Genomic DNA, 20,275 nt, shown 5'->3' with positions numbered 1-20,275 from the left:
ATCTGTATGGAAAACCATTCGTGAAGTTATCAGGGCAACCAGGTAAAATGGACAGGCTCTCTGTTGCTCAGTTCGACGACCGCTCTGTAGAAACACAGGTCCCTACATGGGACGCACCGAGAATCACCGATCTCCCCCCTTGCGATGACTGGGCAGCTTACAAACTCACATTCATCACAGTAGCTGTTTCCACAACAAGGAATCACTACAGCATCCGTCATTATATCCTTGCAGATCAGACACAGCAGTTCATCTGGAATAGGGTCATCTTCCTCTGAGGAAGAGGACGGCTCCTCTGGCAAGAAAGGCGGCTTCTCTTTCTTCCCAATAGCATAAGCCTCGCTGGAAGAAGAAAAAAAAATCCTTCCATGAAATCTTTTGCTGCCTTTGTGGAAGGAAATGAAGCATGTTAACAAAGTTGAAGACCTGTCCTAACATTTTTCTTCCCTCCTGTACACAATATGGCCGAATTAATAGAAGCATGAATTCTAAACTTGCATTTTAATTGGATAAAAAACTGTTGTATTAGTGAACTTCGCAGAGTCAGGATGGCAGTGAGACAGCAGTTGATCTATCATTGAAAAGTTCAAAATTTCAGAGCAAACGAATGCAAAAGAAGCAACAGTACTTAAAGCAAATTAACTCCTACACAGAGTAGTATGAAAGTGCTTTCTGGGCCCTGACATGATTATTATTGATCATCATTTATCAATCACTAATAAGGGATTAATTTATTAACTGTTTTAAGTGATGATCCTGTCACTGTCCAGAAAACTCTACTTTCACTAAGTCTAAACACTTGAAATAGAGAAATGAAAGTGAATTAATCAAGTATCACAAACATAAAGTAAACCAAAATAGGGACTTTGGGCAACACATTTTCATTTACACACTATATCTATTGCTTTCTGTAATCAGCAAAAAACGCACACTGCTCCAAAGCCTGAGCTAAGGATAGAAGACCAAGATTCCTAGGCGGCTTCAATTCTGGTGTTTTTCCTAAGCTGAAACCCTCTCCTCCTCCAGCCACAAAGATCCTTTGAGGGCCCACCCCACCTGCACGCGAATGTGAAGTTCTATGCAAGGAAAACGTACGTTTATGAACCGCCTGACATGAAGATGCGTTCCTACTTAATTATCTCTTAGTAGTCCTTAGCTATCACTGCTATAATTTGCTAAGTTCCTCAAAAAAGAAATTCAGCTAAGATGAAAGATGAAATGTGAATTGATGCACGATTCTATAACCTATAATCACAGATGTTATTATAGTTCCTAAGTATTATTAATCAATAAACAAAAACAGAATATTAGAATGATAGGATAAGGAAAAATTCCATTGCCAGTCAATTTATTGTTAACCATCTAACCAATCTAGATTGTCAATTTCAGTTTTTCAGGCAGTTTTTAGACCAATTTAAATGAGGATGTTTTGCAAAGGTCTCTATTACTTACGCATCAATAGTAGGAATAGCGTATTTCCCCGTGTTGGTGAGCATGGCACCCTTAGTATTAGGATCCTGCACTTCCATCATGAAACTTCGTGGAATTCCAGTACTCTTCTTAATCCTGGGAACAGACTCAAAGTTTTTGTCCTGTTAAGAAAAAAAAAACACAACAGAAACATTTGTTTAAAATCTACGTCCTGTAACTCCTGCCAACTTTATCTGCACATAATTGTTTTGATCAATGGACAGATTTTGTAGCACTACACAGAATTGTATTTAAATTGGAAGACAATTATACTGCCCTTTCGAGGGCAGATCCAGACTCACAAGGAGATTTAACACAACCAGTAACACCTAATTTATAGTTCTTTACCGCCTCCCTCCTTTGCTCTCAAAACTGAAATACAGATGCTGCTAAATGAGTTGCCTTTGTTCATCCATCCTGCCATTCACAATACTTCTAGCTTAGCATGAGGGAATCTCTCTCCTCAATGAACTTAAAACTAGGACTAGGCTCTCATCAGGAAACAAAAGACAAGCTATTTCAACAAATGAAACAAGGCCAATCTTACCCCATTGGTTGGGCAGGTCTTTATATAATGACCAGGTTTTCCACAACGAAAGCAAGTGTATGATGGTGGTGGCGGTCCCAGGGGTTTCTTCATGTAACTAAAAAGGGGTAAGAAAAGAAGTGTGCAACTTTGCAGATTGTTTTTTTTAAAATGTAACTATGTAAATTGTTCCAAAGTTAACTTTTTTGCTTCGGTTTGATGGGTGACATGGTGAAGACTTACTTGATCGGATCATATTCGTGGCCAGACTGTGACATCATTGCTTTAATTTTATCTTCTTCAGAAGCATTGGCTTCAGCCAGATTGGCGGTCTGTTCAATAGGTAATCATTTGACAACACACATTAGAAAACACATTTAAGGCCATCCAGTCAAAGACAAACACCACTCATCCAATCCTGTAAAGAGCAGCACAATGCTAGCTAAAGTTGTCTCAAAAACAGCTCAGATTATCCTGAAGATGTTCCAGGGAGTCCTTATGCCATTTACATGATGTTTATGTGCCTGTTGCCCTAAACTAATTTAAACAAAACAAAACCTGCTATTTTCTGTGCTGGGATACTTTATGCCTCAGGCTATTTGTACTTTACACAAACGCTTGTGTAAGTGTATCTGTTTCCTCAGATAAATTTAAGAGGCCTGAAGTTAAGCCATTTGAAAGGTGCCTTCTGCAATACTTATAGATTAAAAAGCCATGAATTTTATGATGTTTATCTTGGAATGATAGGGTACAATTCATGGTTTCCATTTGCAGCATAGAATTATTATTTTACACTTAGAAATATTAAAACAGCAATTATCATCCTGAAAACTGGCGTTTCAGACATTTCATATCTGGACCATTTTTTAAAAGTTGGGAAATTACTTGTAAAACCCCTTCTGGTATCTATAAAAGTAAAAATGAAGGAATACAACTAACGTACCCAGAAAGGTATAAACAAGATGAAATAATTAACTTTCTGCCAAGTAAGATCTAATGCCACACAATATGCTTTGGGCACACAACTTTCAGGATGATAGCCCCCTTAAGGTGCAAGGCATAGTTGGGATGTAAAGCTAACAGTTCTAGAAACTTGTTAAAATGGGTCATTGCACGCTAAATATTGATATAAGCAAGGTTGAAGGGATTGGTTATTAATAGCTCAGATATCCAATCACCTAACATTCAGATCGTCCATACACACTTTTTAATTCATTCATCCACAAAAGCAAACAGCTAGTTTCAACATTTTATTAAACAGTTGATTAAAATACATAACGTTTCTTAACAATGCAGATTAACAACTATGAAATCGTTCACATTTACAGAAAACTATTTTACAAATACTTAGCTAATTTGTTTGAACCCAAACAGGTTTACAGAACATATCCATTAGCACAGAACATTAGTAGGAATAGACCAAAATTCAAATATGGCATTTAATACACAATAGGAATAAAACAAAACTGTTAAATGCATTTCCTCTATGTAAGAACTATGAGCACCAAAGAGGTTAAAGTAAGTAACAGTTTTGAACTGCTTTATATTATATAAAAATATTCTGCATTTGACAGAAATACTCTCTGAAGTTCTACCTGAAACTTAAAATTGTACAGCTCTTGGACATTTCTTTCACATCTCAGAAAAATAAACTTGACATAAGGTTACAAAACCAAGGACAAATTTAAGGACAGCACTAATGGAAACCAGACTTGCTTGATAGAAATTAAATATTCGCAAACGCATGTCAAAATTTCCAAACTAGAAAATGTAGTTTATTTTTGAAAAAATACAATTCCAGCCTTTGTTCACAAAAAGACATAGGAAATATAAGGCAATACTGCTTCTAACTCAAAATTTTAAAGAGCAGTCATTTATTTGGGTATGTTATCACTAGTGCTTTCCCAGACAAAATTACACATTACTGAGCAGAAAGGCAAGCAGTTTCATTGCAAACAAAGTTGATACAACAGTTTAAAAAAGTCACATTTGCCAGTATGCCACACATACACATTGGTATATTCCTATAGATACATTTACACAGTCTGTGTTCAAACAAATTAGTTGCATAGCTATTGCCCACTGTATATACTACAAGGGTACAACTGATGAAAATTATTTGATGCAAATTATTGCTCTATCACTGGCTTTGAGTGCAGATTCCCCAAATAATCATATAAAGTGTCCATGTGATAGGGAAATACTTCTCTGCTGACTGTTGCACAGAGAAATCCTAGGAGTCCATAAATAGTATTAAAAATCTTCTTTAAAATTGTGCTATTTTTCCAATGCAAAATTAATGTAACATATCAAAGAAATGATAAAACAGCTTCAGAAGTGCTTCTTCTTTGTCTTGAAGATGAATAAAACTGCAACATTATGTTGAGGCTGATAAGGTACTCCCCTTCTATCTTCCCATACTGGGAACTACTCTTTACAGGATAGTAATTAATAAATACACACAATTCCAATGTTTAGACTTAATAGTTTTTTTTTCATCTATGACAGAAATTAAAGGTATAAATATCGCAGCATAAAACATTCAAAATACCAAGCAAGCAACAATATATTCTGTTATATTTTGACAAATATATATGTATATACCTTTGTAAGCTGGGCCAGAGAAATAGATGCAGAAGAGTCATCAATCTGTTCATAAAAAATTAAACACACATTCAAGTTCCACAGTCAAAATGTAGCCAACATATTTAGCCTCAGCTGTGGTATTAAGATTTAGCCTGAAACTACATTCTACAGAGAGGAAGTTTCAAAAAAAATCTTTAGTTGAAATGTATCATTTGTTTCTATGGCTTGGGCAGTCAAATATATAATATTCAGTTCTGTAAAAGCTAGATATCCAATTCGCCTAATAACTTCATCATTGGCTTTGTTTTACAACCAATATAAACAAGTGTACATTTTTCAAAGTTAAAAAAAATGCCACATTTAAATATTAAAGTAGGTTAAGGTTAAAAACCTTCAATTTTTATGTAAATGTATGCTGTGGGAGAAGTGGATGTAAAAATGTTCAAATGTTGTGAGAAAGAGAATATTTATAGACATTTTTATTTAGATGTGTGATTTGAAGCTTTAGAAAATGATAAATGTTGTACTTAAAAGAAAAAGCATCAGTATGCTGATAACAATGACAGATCCCTTAGATGTTTTGTGAGAAGTACTGAATAGAAGATGCTGAAATTAAGTGTGCAAAATAAATATATATGAACAATTTAAATGAACAATTTAAAAATACAGATATTTCATGTTCTTTTTATCAGGATACTGCTAAACTTGGTATTATATAAAGTAGGAGTTACAAGGGCTTTTTTCAGTTCTAAAAAAACAGGAAAATAGATTTTTTCCAGTCCTAAATTAAGCCTAATGCAATCTCTAATTATCATACAGTCAATCAGAGAACTAAATCAGAGAACCTGCAATTATGTGATACATTTCATAATTCTAGTCATAAAATTACCCGTTTTTTAAAAAAATCATGATGACTATCACGTTATGACCCACAGGCATGCATGATTGAATGCCAACTACCGCCGAGGGAGAAGCACCTCTCATGTGTGCAGACAAGCGTAATTATGAGATTCTAGCTCCTCACTTAGAAAAAACGCAGATCACTACTCTGAGTTAAGTATACCAAGGCTGGGCTTTAGGATGATCCCTAAATAAAACCAGTTTGGAAGGCCTGTTTTTTACACACACACACACACACACACACAAATTAATTTTAAAAATTCAATTCTAATTAATGCCTGCCCAAAGTAATCAAACTTTTGCTTTTATTTACTAATTAAATTTGTATAGCTGCCCATCTCACAAAAAGCAACTCTGGGAATGTACAACAATTTTATGTATGAAAATTAACAGTACCATTCAGATCCTGCACAATCCTAAAAGTGGAACCACAGGGCAGTAGCAGCACACACATCTACACTTGGCTCTACATAGGAATGTAGAGAACTACCCAGGTATATTTAAGGTGCTGCAAGCCCCTTCTTCAGACATATCTCATCAATCCCATTTGGTTTTTCATTAAAATTATGGCCTTATTTATTCAATATTGAACATACATTCTGCCTCATTGTTTCATCATATGGAAGAAATTCAGGAGGTGACTGCATGGTTCAGGAAGAAATAATGCGATTGTGGACGTGTTCAGTGTATAAGTTTGCCAGGTGAATTCCAACTGCAGGTATTTGTGCTCACCAAAAATGTATGTTTTGTGTTTCCTGTTCATTCTGAAGCATTTTGCTGGGCTATACAAATAGCCACACAGGCTGCTAAGAAGTACTGCTTTTTAAGATAGCACTTACCATCTTTATTTTAAAATGAAATTTGAAATAACATGTGAGATGCTAAAACACTTTTTATAAGGCAAGAAATATGAAATAGATAAACTGGACACAAGCAAATGGTTGGTCCACCACAAGAAACAAATGACTGAATACAGCAAGAAATACTATTGTCTATTCCTCTTTGAAACAGATTACAGATAAAACTGTCTCTCTTATGAAATAAATCAATATTGCATTTTGGCCATTAGAATAACAGAAATATGTCAATCTGTTTCTGCTGGTACTGGTAGCCCTCTACCTTCTTTAATGCTCTTATCCTTTCAAAATTTTAGTTTCAACTGACATGTCATTCATTCAAATTTGAACCTGAGTTTTGTTACAGATGTGAGACTCTGTCACTGCACTCACAAATTAACAATTCAAATTTTGCCACTAATGTCAGAGCATACTGCAAACACTTAAATCAGAGAATTTGTTGTGTCTTATCAATTATACTATGAGAAATTCCTAGGCACAATCACATATTCCTACCTGTCTGATGGCCATGTATTTTTATTTTTCTCAGCATTAGTTCAACTATGTGAATGTCAATTTTTACTAAAATCATATAGATATGCATGTAGTATCTGAAAAAGGTTGTATGAATAGTAGTCCTATCTATGGTATCTAAAAATCTCTCAAGATTCAGTGACCATTGTGCAAATGGTTAAATAAAGGGAATAGATTGAGGAAAGAAAACAAGGAAAAATCAAAGCACACTAGCAGTCAAATTCTGGTCAAGACCACATACATAACTAAATGACTCAAAATGTTTCTTCAAATGGCTAAGACTCTCATTTTAGTTATTAAACTAGATTCAATTTCACATGTTTTGAAATTTAAAATCACAGATATATTTGAGATGTCGGACAAAAGGTACCCTACAGGAAGAAGACAGCAACAGGCACCACAAAACAAGGAATTCCTCGATGAGCAGCCATCGTGGTGCTCTCTCACTCCTGCAGAAGCAGGCCGTGAGACATGAGAGACACTGTTAGTCTACATTTGTGCCATTTGTAGAGAGCAGAGGAAGAGTTGTGTATGTCAGATATTTTGTCTTCCTAGGAAACAAGGGACTTGTACTCATTACGAAAGGATCTGGAGGGTCTTGCCAAAGACGTGAGCTGTACACATACCAAAATAGGTGAGAGTACTTAGCTAATTAAAAAAAGAAAAAAGGTTTTTGAGCTATTAGCGCTTGGTTGGTGAATTCTAGTGCAGTAGGTTACAGCACAGAAGTTTAAAACAAAGCAAAACCTGGGACCTTTCTATGTAATGGCGAGGATTTGAAGCTCCATGAAAGGAGTCTTTACTGTTCAATGAACCAACATCAAGCGCAGTAGACAACAACTAATTCTCCATTTATATCCTAACAACTCAAAACCTAACACCAGCATCCCCACACTGAATCAACCTATTTCTAAACTTGGACGATAGAATGGCTGATTGCATGTAGGGACTTCTCCTATTTACACCACCCCCTCCAAAGCCCATTAGGTAACAAACAACTTCACACAGACCTAAAAAGACACACATACACACCCAGCCCTAATATTTCCTTTTCTAGATTTCATCAATACTATAGTATTTTGATCTGTTAGCTGGACAAGTTTTTACTTGAAATAATAGAAAATAATAGATTTTACTTGCTTCAATGAACATTCCTTTGGTGCACCCTAGCTTTAAAGTACTGTAGGCTTGAAACAGCTGCACTGCAAAGCCTGACAGTCTCTAACTTTGATCCTTCCTTTAGTGCAGATAACAGAAACGCTTGTAGGAAGTCACTGAATTGGTGGGTTTTAGTGCTGTTTGCAAGCTTGCTTAAAACCGTAACTTTTAAACAAAGCTGTAAGATGTACAATAGACATGCCAGGGAACACACAATTCTAAATGAAAGTTGAACTTTATTTGTGAACATAACTTATTATACAAGCTAGCAAAAAGGACTGGTTATAAAATAATAAAAGCAGCTTACACAAAATCTGCTATATTATTTAGTTTTGGATCACTTGTAACCAAAAATTATTTTTCAGATATGTAATGTATAATAATCAAACGAGAACTGTTTTTATTTACCACAGGAACGCTAAATATTTTTAAATAAGCATAATTTCATAAATACTCTAACTGGTCACCAAAACTGCTCTTTCCTTTTCTAGCATTAGAAAACTATCTAGCAATGCCAAACTGCATCATTAAACCTTAAGTAAAACAACTTTGTAGTATGTTAAGCAAACTTAAAATGAAACAGAGACCACACGTGTGTTTAATGAATTGAAATAGGAAAAAAATCCCACTGATCAATAATGGTAACTAAACAAGAGCTTGCCAAAGGAAGCAACTCAATAGGCTATTACATGACAAAATAAAATTTAAGAACTTGTGGTGACCTGAGGAGCAAACAAGGGCATCTTTTCTTAATTGAATAGGACTCTGCAGAGGTCTGAGAGGTGTTGTCACTGTGCTAAAATATCTCTTTTGTGTGAGGAATACTAAGATGAACTTTAATTATGTCTTGGTCAGGGATAATTAGTAGGAAATACAGATCTTAGGATAGCAGTTTACATTCTAGGTTATCTACGAGAGCAAAACATGTGAACAGTGTGTATTTCAGTATAAATCTAATTGCACAAATGGTCTTACACCTTTCAATAAATGTTTTGAATCTGAGGAGGAAAAGGGTAAGTTTAATAGATTGCAGTTTTTGAAAATATCTTCAAAAACCATTAATGGAAATATTAAGAACAAAAGTTGATACAATGTGATAGTGGCAAAAAAAAGATACACTCCAAATATTTTTATTTCGAGGAAACAAAAAGCACACAACAACCTATACAAACAAACAGCTACCAACTAGAGACACACAAAATGTAGAACAAAATAATTATGTTCAGCAGTGCAAACCTTAACTTACATGATCCATAAGTGATCATACATTATCTGTACAACACAAAGTCATACAGGAAATAATCTAGCATACCAATATGCAATACAGTGTGTCACTTTGCACCAGTGTTTATGATCACATTAAAATGATCTGCATTGCTCAGTTTACTATACTGAATCAAATTACAATATAAGTTACAGTATCAATGGTTCTCTGTTGGGAAATAAATATTTATAAAAAATACTTTATTGCTACAATATTGTAAATTAAGCAGATTGTGTAGAAAAAAGTGTGAGATTGTGTTTTTACATACTGCTTTTGAAGGTCCACTCACTGGATCAGTTCGACTTCTAAAAAAGGGAAAACATACTGTCAGAAACAGCACAACATACTGTCACTAAACAGAAATTCACCACCAGAAACCAAAAGTGCGTATTAAAACTAGTACATAAGGAAACATTCCTCCAAAACGTACTTGACAAAAGCTCTGATCCTAAAGGAACATTAACATTAAGCTTCTAGAAGTACCTGTTTTCTAAGACTGGCATGCAAAGTATATGGAAAAGGCCAAATCCCCACACCAAGAGCAAGGTAGTCAATTTGTCTAGACAGACTGAAGAGGGACAGGGTGTGTGGACTCAAAGTGGTGGTCAAAAAACATCACCTGAGAGGAGTTTCTACGCTTCTGTGAAACTTATGAATTCTGTGATAAAGGAAAAAAGGTCTGATTTTAAAAAAAGGCTTTAAATAGGTCCCCTGAATATTTTACATTTAGGAAGTTATATTCTTCACAACAATGATGCATTAGTCAATCCCATAATCTAACTTGGGACATGCGTGATATTTTCAAATAAAAAGAACTGAAAGAAAGGATAATTAGATAATGAGTTTTAAAAGTAAACAACTACTCTTTGTAGTTCAGAAGATGTTCAGTATATTTTCATTGCCAACAATGTGCACTTCCATCTAAATTTCATATACATACAATATTTTCAACCTACCCTAATTACCTTGAAGATTCTTATATCAAAATCAAAGGTTTATAAAAATAACTGTCTCATCTACTTGTAATCTTTTGTTGCAACTATGACTTGTATCTTTAAAAATATATGTTAGATGCCTTAAAGATGTATTGTAAAAAGTTGTGTTAGACAACATAGTACTCTTGTTCAATGTAGTGGGAAATCACTGTTGCTTGTCATGTCAATGATTTGTATGGACTCACAACTCCCTCTTTTTTGATGGCCATAAAGAGCTTAGGCCTTCTTCCTGATTTTATGAAACTTAGATCCTCATCACATCTAAATTCAGAAAACTGCATTTTAAGCCTAAATTAATATTCCCCAACAAGGGAATATTCAAAATGATGATCTGGTAAGGTAAAGCAAATCAGTTTTAAACTGGATGGCTAAAAACAACAAATGAATTTAAAAATGGAAGCACAAAGCTACTTTTCCCGTTGCCATAAAAGATAAAGTGAGATAAGGGCGATCTCTAAAAAGAAACACAGTTCCAACAATGTAAGCAGAAATTAGCATTTCCCCTTATGTTCTGAACTAGACCAAATACATACCAAATACATCCTTGCTTAGCAACTGTTTGAAGTTATAGGAGACCTCCCTAGAGCTACTTATGACCCTCTTCCGGAGTTCCAATGACCACACACCTCCAGTCATGTGATAGCATTTTGGGTGCTTGGCAATCAGCTTGCATTTATAGGCAATTGCAGCATTCTGTGGTCACACAACCATCTTTTTTGTTGGTTTTTTTTTGCCTGATTCTACTATTTTTCCAACAAAAAATGCCCAATGCAAAAACTGATTTAATGATTGCTGCAAAAAACCTTTTTGTAAAATTGGGCATGGTCACGTGGTGACCCACTTAGCCACTACCATGACGTACATAATTCTGGTTGTAAATCAAGGACTACCTCTATGTCCCCAGGATTCAAAGCTTGCCAGCTGATACTTTTTCTAATTACTATGTAGCTAGTCCTCAACTTACAATCAGAATTGAGCCCAAAAGTTTTGTTGCTAAGCGAGACATTTGTTAAGTGAGTTTTGCCCCATTTTACAACCTTTCTTGCCACAGTTGATAAGTGAATCACTGTAGTTAAGTTAGTTACAGTTAAGTAAATCTGGCTTCTCCATTAACTTTGCTTGACAGGAGGTCACAAGTGGTGTTTACATGATCCCAGGATACAGCAATGGTCATAAACATGAGTCAGTTGCCAAGCATCTGAATTTTGATCATGTGACTGTGAGGATGCTGCAATAGTCATAAGTGTGAAAAATAGTCATAAGACACTTTTTCAATGTTGTTGTAACTTTAAACGGTCACTAGGTGTACTGTTGTATGTCAAGTTCTACCTGTAATAAGTAGCAAGGTAAAGAAACTTAAAAAACTTAGCCCCCACCCAAATTTCCAATTCTTCATATTTATTTTAGATTTTATTTTAGTGCTTGATGTTCGAAGTATATTACAGAACTTGCAGTTCCACTATTTATAGAATTAGCAGCTCTACTCTAACAGTAGAAAAGAAAGCAAAGCATATAAGTATTTGTAATTGGGGGCACACAAGCCTGGTATTACTTTGGGCAGCCCACAATTACACTTTCAAAGCTAAGGACAGCACAAATTATGAATCCTTTGCACTCTTTTTTAAAGGAATTTGTCAAGTGCTGTCATATCACTATATCAAAGTAATTAGATACTGAATTCCAAAACTTGCACCATTCTTTAGATGTGCCATTTGCATATTATGCTACTGGTTGTTATTATGAGCAACGTACAATGTATCCCAGAGCAGAACTCTTTTAAAATAAGGGCAGGGTGCAAAGAATAATCCTCCCAGGCAAAATTCAGCTGAATGCTAAACTCTACTGCTCTTGCCAATACAACTTCATTTCAATAGTTTAAGATAAAGACATTTAAACACCCAAACTCCCTGGTCAAAGAAGTTTAACCCCCCAAACTTCCTGAGTATGTCGTATTCTGGATAATTATTCCCAATGAATTTTCCTGAGTAGTCTACCTTTTTATATTTAAATATAGCATATATTGCTCATAGTGAACTAATTCATGTTTCTACAATAACTAATTCCATACAGCCTGAAATAGGCAACAATGTACAATTAGCAGATATATGTTAAATATTAGACAAAATTATTTTTCTACTTTGAACTATGACCACTAAGAGTCAAAATATAAAGCAATTCTATCTAGAGGATATTCAAGATAAGATATAGTGATTACAACAGAAATCTGTATGTTTTCTGGCAGTCACCAACTTTTAATGGTAGCTTCAAATCCTAAGTTCTATTTTAATGATATCCACAAAGCAGGACTAAGTAAAATATATTACTTCAAAAGTTTTGAAAATGGAATTCCACAAAACTATTTATGATTTTAAAAAGCATTTTGAGACAGACATACCCATAACAGAAAGTGTACACATGTTTTCTAATTACCGAGAGGTATCAGTATAAGAAGTATAAGAATCCAAGCTTATTTCTTAAATCTTTTTTACACTTACATGACATAGGTTTTGCTTGTACATTTTACTCCTCCAATAGGAATTCTTCTGACAATAACGGATGAGTTCTTGGGAATCAGGGCATTATCATCAGTATATTCTAGAAGGAGGAAAATACAAACACATTTGGCAGGAGTTCCTATTTGAAATGCAGAATTTCTCCCAATAAGGCACCAAATCTCAGGAATTCTTGGTATATTCAGGCAGGGTCATTAACACCCTCTATTCTTAAGCAGTATGTAAGGTAAAGGTAAAGGTTCCCCTGCACATGCGTGCTAGTCGTTTCCGACTCTAGGGGCCGGTGCTCATCTCCCTTTCAAAGCCGAAGAGACAGCACTTGTCCGAGGACGTCTCCGTGGTCACGTGGCCGGCATGACTAGACGGCAAAGGCGCACGGAACGCCGTTACCTTCCCACCGTAGTGGTCCCTATTTTTCTACTTGCATTTTTACATGCTTTCGAACTGCTAGGTTGGCAGAAGCTGGGATGAGTAACAGGTGCTTACTCTGTTACGCGGCACTCGAGATTCGACCCGCCAAACTGCCGACCTTCTGATTGACAAGCTCAGCGTCCTAACCCACTGAGCCACCGTGTCCCTAAGCAGTATGTAATGGACAACTTAATATAGGTTACCAAATGTAAAATTTTATTTAAAATATTAATGCATCGAATTCCAAATTAAAATTTCATAAATAGTTCTAAAAATTACCCTATGGGTGACTTCATTGCTATGTATATTCTTGTAGCTAAGAGTACACACAAACATGGGTTGCACTGTTCATCAGGGCAATCCTATAATACCTATTTATTAAAAAGTTGTGTTGTCATCATAATACACAGCCAAGTGGCTTTAACCTAAAAGTTTCTATAGATGTTTTGGCAATTTTGTCCCCAGGAAAGTAACCGACAGTATATCGTAGTAATCTAGGGAGTGATAGACAACAGGTAAGAGTGATACAACTCTCAGATCACAGAATGCCAAGAAATATACAGAAATGTAACAATTATTTTAATATGGAAGCATTAAAACCAGTCCTGCAGATACACCTACCCCAAAGACTTCATCCCTCAATGTGAGAAAAACAAATACAGTATTTCTAATCACCAAATGGCTGCTCACACTAGAATTAAAATAACTTCATCAATCTTCCACATATAACTATTCCATCTTTTAATTACCGTATATACTTGAGTATAAGCCGAATTTTTCAGCCCACTTTTTGGGCTGAAAAATTCCACTTCGGCTTATACTCCAGTCAACAAAAAAAACTTACCGAGGACTTGTGCGCGGCCGAGGCTTTGGTGCTTCCGGGATCGCCCGCACCTCTCCCAAGCCACCGCCGTCTGAGACCTGCCGAAGTTTGGGGAGGTTTGGGGAGGTGCGCGCGCACCTCCCCAAACTCCGCGCCTTGCCTGCCTGCTTCTTTCCGCAGCGGAAAGAAGCAGGCAGGCAGGGCGCGGAGGAACGGAGACTTGCCGATGTTTGGGGAGGTTTGGGCGTCTCCCCAAACCTCGGCAGGTCTCCGTTCCTCCGCGCAGACCTGCCGACGTTTGGGGAGGTTTGGGCGCCTCCCCAAACCTCCCCAAACCTCGGCAGGTCTCCGTTCCTCCTGCCGACCTTTGGGGAGGTTTGGGCGCCTCCCCAAACCTCCCCAAACCTCGGCAGGTCTCCGTTCCTCCTGCCGACCTTTGGGGAGGTTTGGGCGCCTCCCCAAACCTCGGCAGGTCTCCGTTCCTCCGCGCAGACCTGCCGACGTTTGGGGAGGTTTGGGCGCCTCCCCAAACCTCCCCAAACCTCGGCAGGTCTCCGTTCCTCCTGCCGACCTTTGGGGAGGTTTGGGCGCCTCCCCAAACCTCCCCAAACCTCGGCAGGTCTCCGTTCCTCCTGCCGACCTTTGGGGAGGTTTGGGCGCCTCCCCAAACCTCCCCAAACCTCGGCAGGTCTCCGTTCCTCCTGCCGACCTTTGGGGAGGTTTGGGCGCCTCCCCAAACCTCGGCAGGTCTCCGTTCCTCCGCGCAGACCTGCCGACGTTTGGGAAGGTTTGGGCGCTTCCCCAAACCTCCCCAGGTCTCCGTTCCTGTTTGGGGAGGTTTGGGCGCCTCCCCAAACCTCCCCAAACCTCGGCAGGTCTCCGTTCCTGTTTGGGGAGGTTTGGGCGCCTCCCCAAACCTCCCCAAACCTCGGCAGGTCTCCGTTCCTCCGCGCAGACCTGCCGACCTTTGGGGAGGTTTGGGCGCCTCCCCAAACCTCCCCAAACCTCGGCAGGTCTCCGTTCTTCCTGCCGACCTTTGGGGAGGTTTGGGCGCCTCCCCAAACCTCCCCAAACCTCGGCAGGTCTGCGCGGAGGAACGGAGACCTGCCGAGGTTTGGGGAGGTTTGGGGAGGCGCCCAAACCTCCCCAAACAGGAACGGAGACCTGCCGAGGTTTGGGGAGGCGCCCAAACCTCCCCAAAGGTCGGCAGGTCTGCGCGGAGGAACGGAGACCTGCCGAGGTTTGGGGAGGTTTGGGGAGGCGCCCAAACCTCCCCAAACAGGAACGGAGACCTGCCGAGGTTTGGGGACGTTTGGGGAGGCGCCCAAACCTCCCCAAAGGTCGGCAGGTCTGCGCGGAGGAACGGAGACCTGCCGAGGTTTGGGGAGGTTTGGGGAGGCGCCCAAACCTCCCCAAACAGGAACGGAGACCTGCCGAGGTTTGGGGAGGTTTGGGGAGGCGCCCAAACCTCCCCAAAGGTCGGCAGGTCTGCGCGGAGGAACGGAGACCTGCCGAGGTTTGGGGAGGTTTGGGGAGGCGCCCAAAGCTCCCCAAACAGGAACGGAGACCTGCCGAGGTTTGGGGACGTTTGGGGAGGCGCCCAAACCTCCCCAAAGGTCGGCAGGTCTGCGCGGAGGAACGGAGACCTGCCGAGGTTTGGGGACGTTTGGGGAGGCGCCCAAACCTCCCCAAACGTCGGCAGGTCTGCGCGGAGGAACGGAGACCTGCCGAGGTTTGGGGAGGTTTGGGGAGGCGCCCAAACCTCCCCAAACAGGAACGGAGACCTGCCGAGGTTTGGGGAGGTTTGGGGAGGCGCCCAAACCTCCCCAAAGGTCGGCAGGTCTGCGCGGAGGAACGGAGACCTGCCAAGGTTTGGGGACGTTTGGGGAGGCGCCCAAACCTCCCCAAACAGGAACGGAGACCTGCCGAGGTTTGGGGACGTTTGGGGAGGCGCCCAAACCTCCCCAAAGGTCGGCAGGTCTGCGCGGAGGAACGGAGACCTGCCGAGGTTTGGGGACGTTTGGGGAGGCGCCCAAACCTCCCCAAACAGGAACGGAGACCTGCCGAGGTTTGGGGACGTTTGGGGAGGCGCCCAAACCTCCCCAAAGGTCGGCAGGTCTGCGCGGAGGAGACCTGCCGAGGTTTGGGGAGGTTTGGGGAGGCGCCCAAACCTCCCCAAACAGGAACGGAGACCTGCCGAGGTTTGGGGAGGTTTGGGGAGGCGCCCAAACCTCCCCAAAGGTCGGCAGGTCTGCGCGGAGGAACGGAGACCTGCCGAGGTTTGGGGAGGTTTGGGGAGGCGCCCAAACCTCCCCAAACAGGAACGGAGACCTGCCGAGGTTTGGGGAGGTTTGGGGAGGCGCCCAAACCTCCCCAAAGGTCGGCAGGTCTGCGCGGAGGAACGGAGACCTGCCGAGGTTTGGGGAGGTTTGGGGAGGCGCCCAAACCTCCCCAAACAGGAACGGAGACCTGCCGAGGTTTGGGGACGTTTGGGGAGGCGCCCAAACCTCCCCAAACAGGAACGGAGACCTGCCGAGGTTTGGGGACGTTTGGGGAGGCGCCCAAACCTCCCCAAAGGTCGGCAGGTCTGCGCGGAGGAACGGAGACCTGCCGAGGTTTGGGGAGGTTTGGGGAGGCGCCCAAACCTCCCCAAACAGGAACGGAGACCTGCCGAGGTTTGGGGAGGTTTGGGGAGGCGCCCAAACCTCCCCAAAGGTCGGCAGGTCTGCGCGGAGGAACGGAGACCTGCCGAGGTTTGGGGACGTTTGGGGAGGCGCCCAAACCTCCCCAAACAGGAACGGAGACCTGCCGAGGTTTGGGGACGTTTGGGGAGGCGCCCAAACCTCCCCAAAGGTCGGCAGGTCTGCGCGGAGGAACGGAGACCTGCCGAGGTTTGGGGAGGTTTGGGGAGGCGCCCAAACCTCCCCAAACAGGAACGGAGACCTGCCGAGGTTTGGGGAGGTTTGGGGAGGCGCCCAAACCTCCCCAAAGGTCGGCAGGTCTGCGCGGAGGAACGGAGACCTGCCGAGGTTTGGGGAGGTTTGGGGAGGCGCCCAAACCTCCCCAAACAGGAACGGAGACCTGCCGAGGTTTGGGGAGGTTTGGGGAGGCGCCCAAACCTCCCCAAAGGTCGGCAGGTCTGCGCGGAGGAACGGAGACCTGCCGAGGTTTGGGGAGGTTTGGGGAGGCGCCCAAACCTCCCCAAACAGGAACGGAGACCTGCCGAGGTTTGGGGACGTTTGGGGAGGCGCCCAAACCTCCCCAAACAGGAACGGAGACCTGCCGAGGTTTGGGGACGTTTGGGGAGGCGCCCAAACCTCCCCAAAGGTCGGCAGGTCTGCGCGGAGGAACGGAGACCTGCCGAGGTTTGGGGAGGTTTGGGGAGGCGCCCAAACCTCCCCAAACAGGAACGGAGACCTGCCGAGGTTTGGGGAGGTTTGGGGAGGCGCCCAAACCTCCCCAAAGGTCGGCAGGTCTGCGCGGAGGAACGGAGACCTGCCGAGGTTTGGGGAGGTTTGGGGAGGCGCCCAAACCTCCCCAAAGGTCGGCAGGAGGAACGGAGACCTGCCTACGAGCCGCGGCTACACAGGGTATTCCTGTGTATTCAGGCTTGCAAAATGGCGGATCGAGCCTCTGCTGGCGGCAGAGGCTTGCAGAACGGCGGATCGGCTTATACTCGAGTCAATAACTTTTTCCAGTTTTTGGGGGTGAAATTGGGGGTCTCGGCTTATACTCGAGTCGGCTTATACTCAAGTATATACGGTATACCTTTACATATACACCAGTTGTATTTCTGCTATGATCTACTTCAACCAACGCTAATGAGCTAGAACAATTGAAACCTTTAACAAAGCATATCTAATTATAAAAGATGAATTAAAGCTAACTTTTAAAATTATAATTTGGAAAAAAACGAAGTATAAATCAAAGATTTCCTCATATTTTAATTATATTTCATGTTTGTTGAGAAGGTCAAAGCTCACCTCTCTTCAAACGGGCAAAGATAAGTTAACAATATTTTGGGGCTGGAATGGATCTGAGCAAAGAGGAGTCTGGATTTAAAAGCAGAAGTGATAAGAAAAGAAACAAATGTAAGCAGAATGTTTCTGCATCCCCCATGTATTTCCTAGCTGTAATTGGGCCTCCTAACGATTTGATGATCAAGTATTACAGTATGGTACAGAGTCCTTTAGTATTTCTGATTTATGAACAGAAATCTATTTAATCAAGATTTAATTGAATACATAATTGAGATAATATATAGTCTGTACCTAGCTTTAAAACTTAAATCTATTTCCAAGCTCTGATATACAATTATTTTAAACAATGGTTCTATTAAAAATCTTCTTGACAAGGGATTTAAATAATTGTTCAGAAGCAATTCAAATTAATCTTTGTCATCAATGACATGTTTAGGATAGGTACTTAATATCAATCTCTATACTCCAAGACAAGACCTGGCACCATTATTTAAATTAAGACACTTTAAAATAAATGAAGAAACTGAAAGAGGAAGATATAGGTCTGACCACAAATCCATTAATTTACACTTAATGATTGAGGCTGAAGAGTATCTCTTCTTGCAATCAGACCTATTTTACATCCCTGTGGCAATATTCGCATATCCTTAGTCTTTTTTTATATACCAATACAGATAATTCTTTTTAGAATCCTAGTGTTAAAATCCGAAGTCAGAATTAAACATACAGTATAAGAATAACAGAAACGGTTTAACTGGACAGAGTTTACTTTCCTATCCTTTAAAAATGTTTATTCCCAATTTTTCTGTATGAACTAAATAGCTTGTATAGATAATGGGAACTGAAAAGCATACATTGAATTGGAAGAGCATCAATAGTGAAATATGAGAAGTGATTTAATTGGTCCTATAGCAAAATCTCCTTCAATTCACATTTCTGGCAATCTTAACATATTTACATTCAGATTTAATATTAACTAGCTTAGCATTTCAAGGCAGAGAAAATTAAAACGTTATCAATGAAAATTGTTATTTAAGATCAAATCTATTTTCCCAACCACTGTAATTGTTAATCTTTTTGTCACCAAGATACGTCTCGACATTTGTATTTGTAAAAACATCTGATAAGAATCTCTACAGGATATAATCTGGTGATGTATTTTGGGTCTGTTTTCAGCCTATTTTAATAAGGACACCTCTTCCACAATCTAAAACATTCTATTCCAGAAAGTTACTGAGGCGAACTATTCCTGGCAAACTCCGAAGTCTGGAGGGGGGGGGTGTCCCTGACTTTTATTGTTCTTCCTACAGATTTCATGTTTCTTTAGAAGGAAGGAAAAAGAAAAACCCTTCCCGACACTGTTGGCTGCCCAGTCACGTCCTCTGTTCCAGACGGGCGGCCACACAAATAAGCAGCCAGCCAGCCGGCCGGTCAACTCCCATCCCGCCGGGCCGAAGCCCTCGGCAGACACGCACCGAAGCGGGCCGGGACCCAGAGCGGCACCGGCGCACGGCCGCTTCCCGTCCCCGCCGAGCCCGCGGCTCAACCGTGGCGGACAAAGGCTCCGGCCCGGCGGCGGCCGCTGAGGAAGCGCCCGCCGTCCGGAGAGGCGCCCGCCACGTGCCCGCCCGCCCTCCCGCCCGCCGTCCGGCCTACCTTCTTTGGTCTGGGCGTTGGTGATCTGCAGGTCGCAGTCGGCCGCCTTGAGCTTCTCGCGGCCCATGATCTGGCGCTTGAGGTCGCAGAGCGAGATGTGCAGCCCGTCGAAGGTGACCGTGTCATAGTTGAGCTTCGACGAGAACTTGTAGTGCACGCAGGACATGGCGGGCGGGCCTCCCCTCCTCGGCTCCCTCAGAGGCCGCCTGGCCCGCCGCGGCTCCTGTCAGGCGCGGCGCTGGGCCGGTTAGGCCTCCAACATGGCCGCGGGAGCGGCGGCTCCTTCCTCCTTCGCTCTCGGCCTCGCTCTCTCCTCGGCGGCGGCGGCGGCGGCTACTCGTCTCGCTTCCCCGTCCTCCTCCGTCCTCCTCGGCGGGTCGCAGCCTCAACGGCCCCCTCGCAACGGCGGCGGCGGCGGCAACGGCTCCGAGGCTTCGCGAACGCTCCGGCAGCTCCGCCTTCGCTCCGGGGTCTCCCAGCCGGTAGCCGCAGGGCTGCGGAGGGCGGGGGGAGAGGAAAGGAAGCAGGGCGCGCGAGGAACAGCCGCCTTCCTGGCTGCACAACGCGCGCTGAAGGGCGAGCCAGGCGCCGGAGTGCGCAGGCGTCACAGCGCGCTCCTGCGG

At 42.1% G+C, this 20,275-nt stretch overlaps 2 protein-coding genes across 3 annotated transcripts in view; both read right to left on the bottom strand.

The window, feature by feature from the left end:
• Positions 1-5,727, bottom strand: part of LOC310646559 (E3 ubiquitin-protein ligase RBBP6-like) — an 18,786-nt gene extending 13,059 nt beyond the window's left edge. The window contains exons 1-5 of the mRNA XM_083373120.1: positions 4,601-5,727; positions 2,240-2,328; positions 2,018-2,114; positions 1,453-1,592; positions 170-342 (exon numbers count right to left, since the gene is read on the bottom strand). Coding sequence (XP_083229246.1) covers positions 170-342; positions 1,453-1,592; positions 2,018-2,114; positions 2,240-2,277 — 448 coding nt within the window. The 5' untranslated portion in view covers positions 2,278-2,328; positions 4,601-5,727. The remainder of the gene's footprint in view (positions 1-169; positions 343-1,452; positions 1,593-2,017; positions 2,115-2,239; positions 2,329-4,600) is intronic.
• On the bottom strand, positions 3,234-20,275 carry LOC310646573 (E3 ubiquitin-protein ligase RBBP6-like). 2 transcript variants are annotated; one of them, XM_083373142.1, is made up of 4 exons: positions 19,653-20,275; positions 12,765-12,864; positions 9,543-9,579; positions 3,234-4,645 (listed from the first exon to the last, which is right to left on the bottom strand). In XM_083373142.1, the coding sequence occupies exons 1-4, from the start codon at positions 19,816-19,818 to the stop codon at positions 4,571-4,573; spliced, it is 378 nt and encodes a 125-aa protein (XP_083229268.1). In that variant the 5' UTR covers positions 19,819-20,275; the 3' UTR covers positions 3,234-4,570. The 2 variants fall into 2 exon arrangements, with proteins under 2 accessions (XP_083229268.1, XP_083229267.1); XM_083373141.1 differs by lacking the exon at positions 3,234-4,645 and having other exon boundaries at positions 8,236-9,579; positions 19,653-20,273.

Source organism: Vipera ursinii (genome assembly GCF_947247035.1).
Source record: "Vipera ursinii genome assembly, chromosome: 13".
NCBI lineage: Eukaryota > Metazoa > Chordata > Lepidosauria > Squamata > Viperidae > Vipera > Vipera ursinii.
Note: the sequence above shows the minus strand (reverse complement) of the source record. Positions and strands in the feature narration are given on the sequence as shown.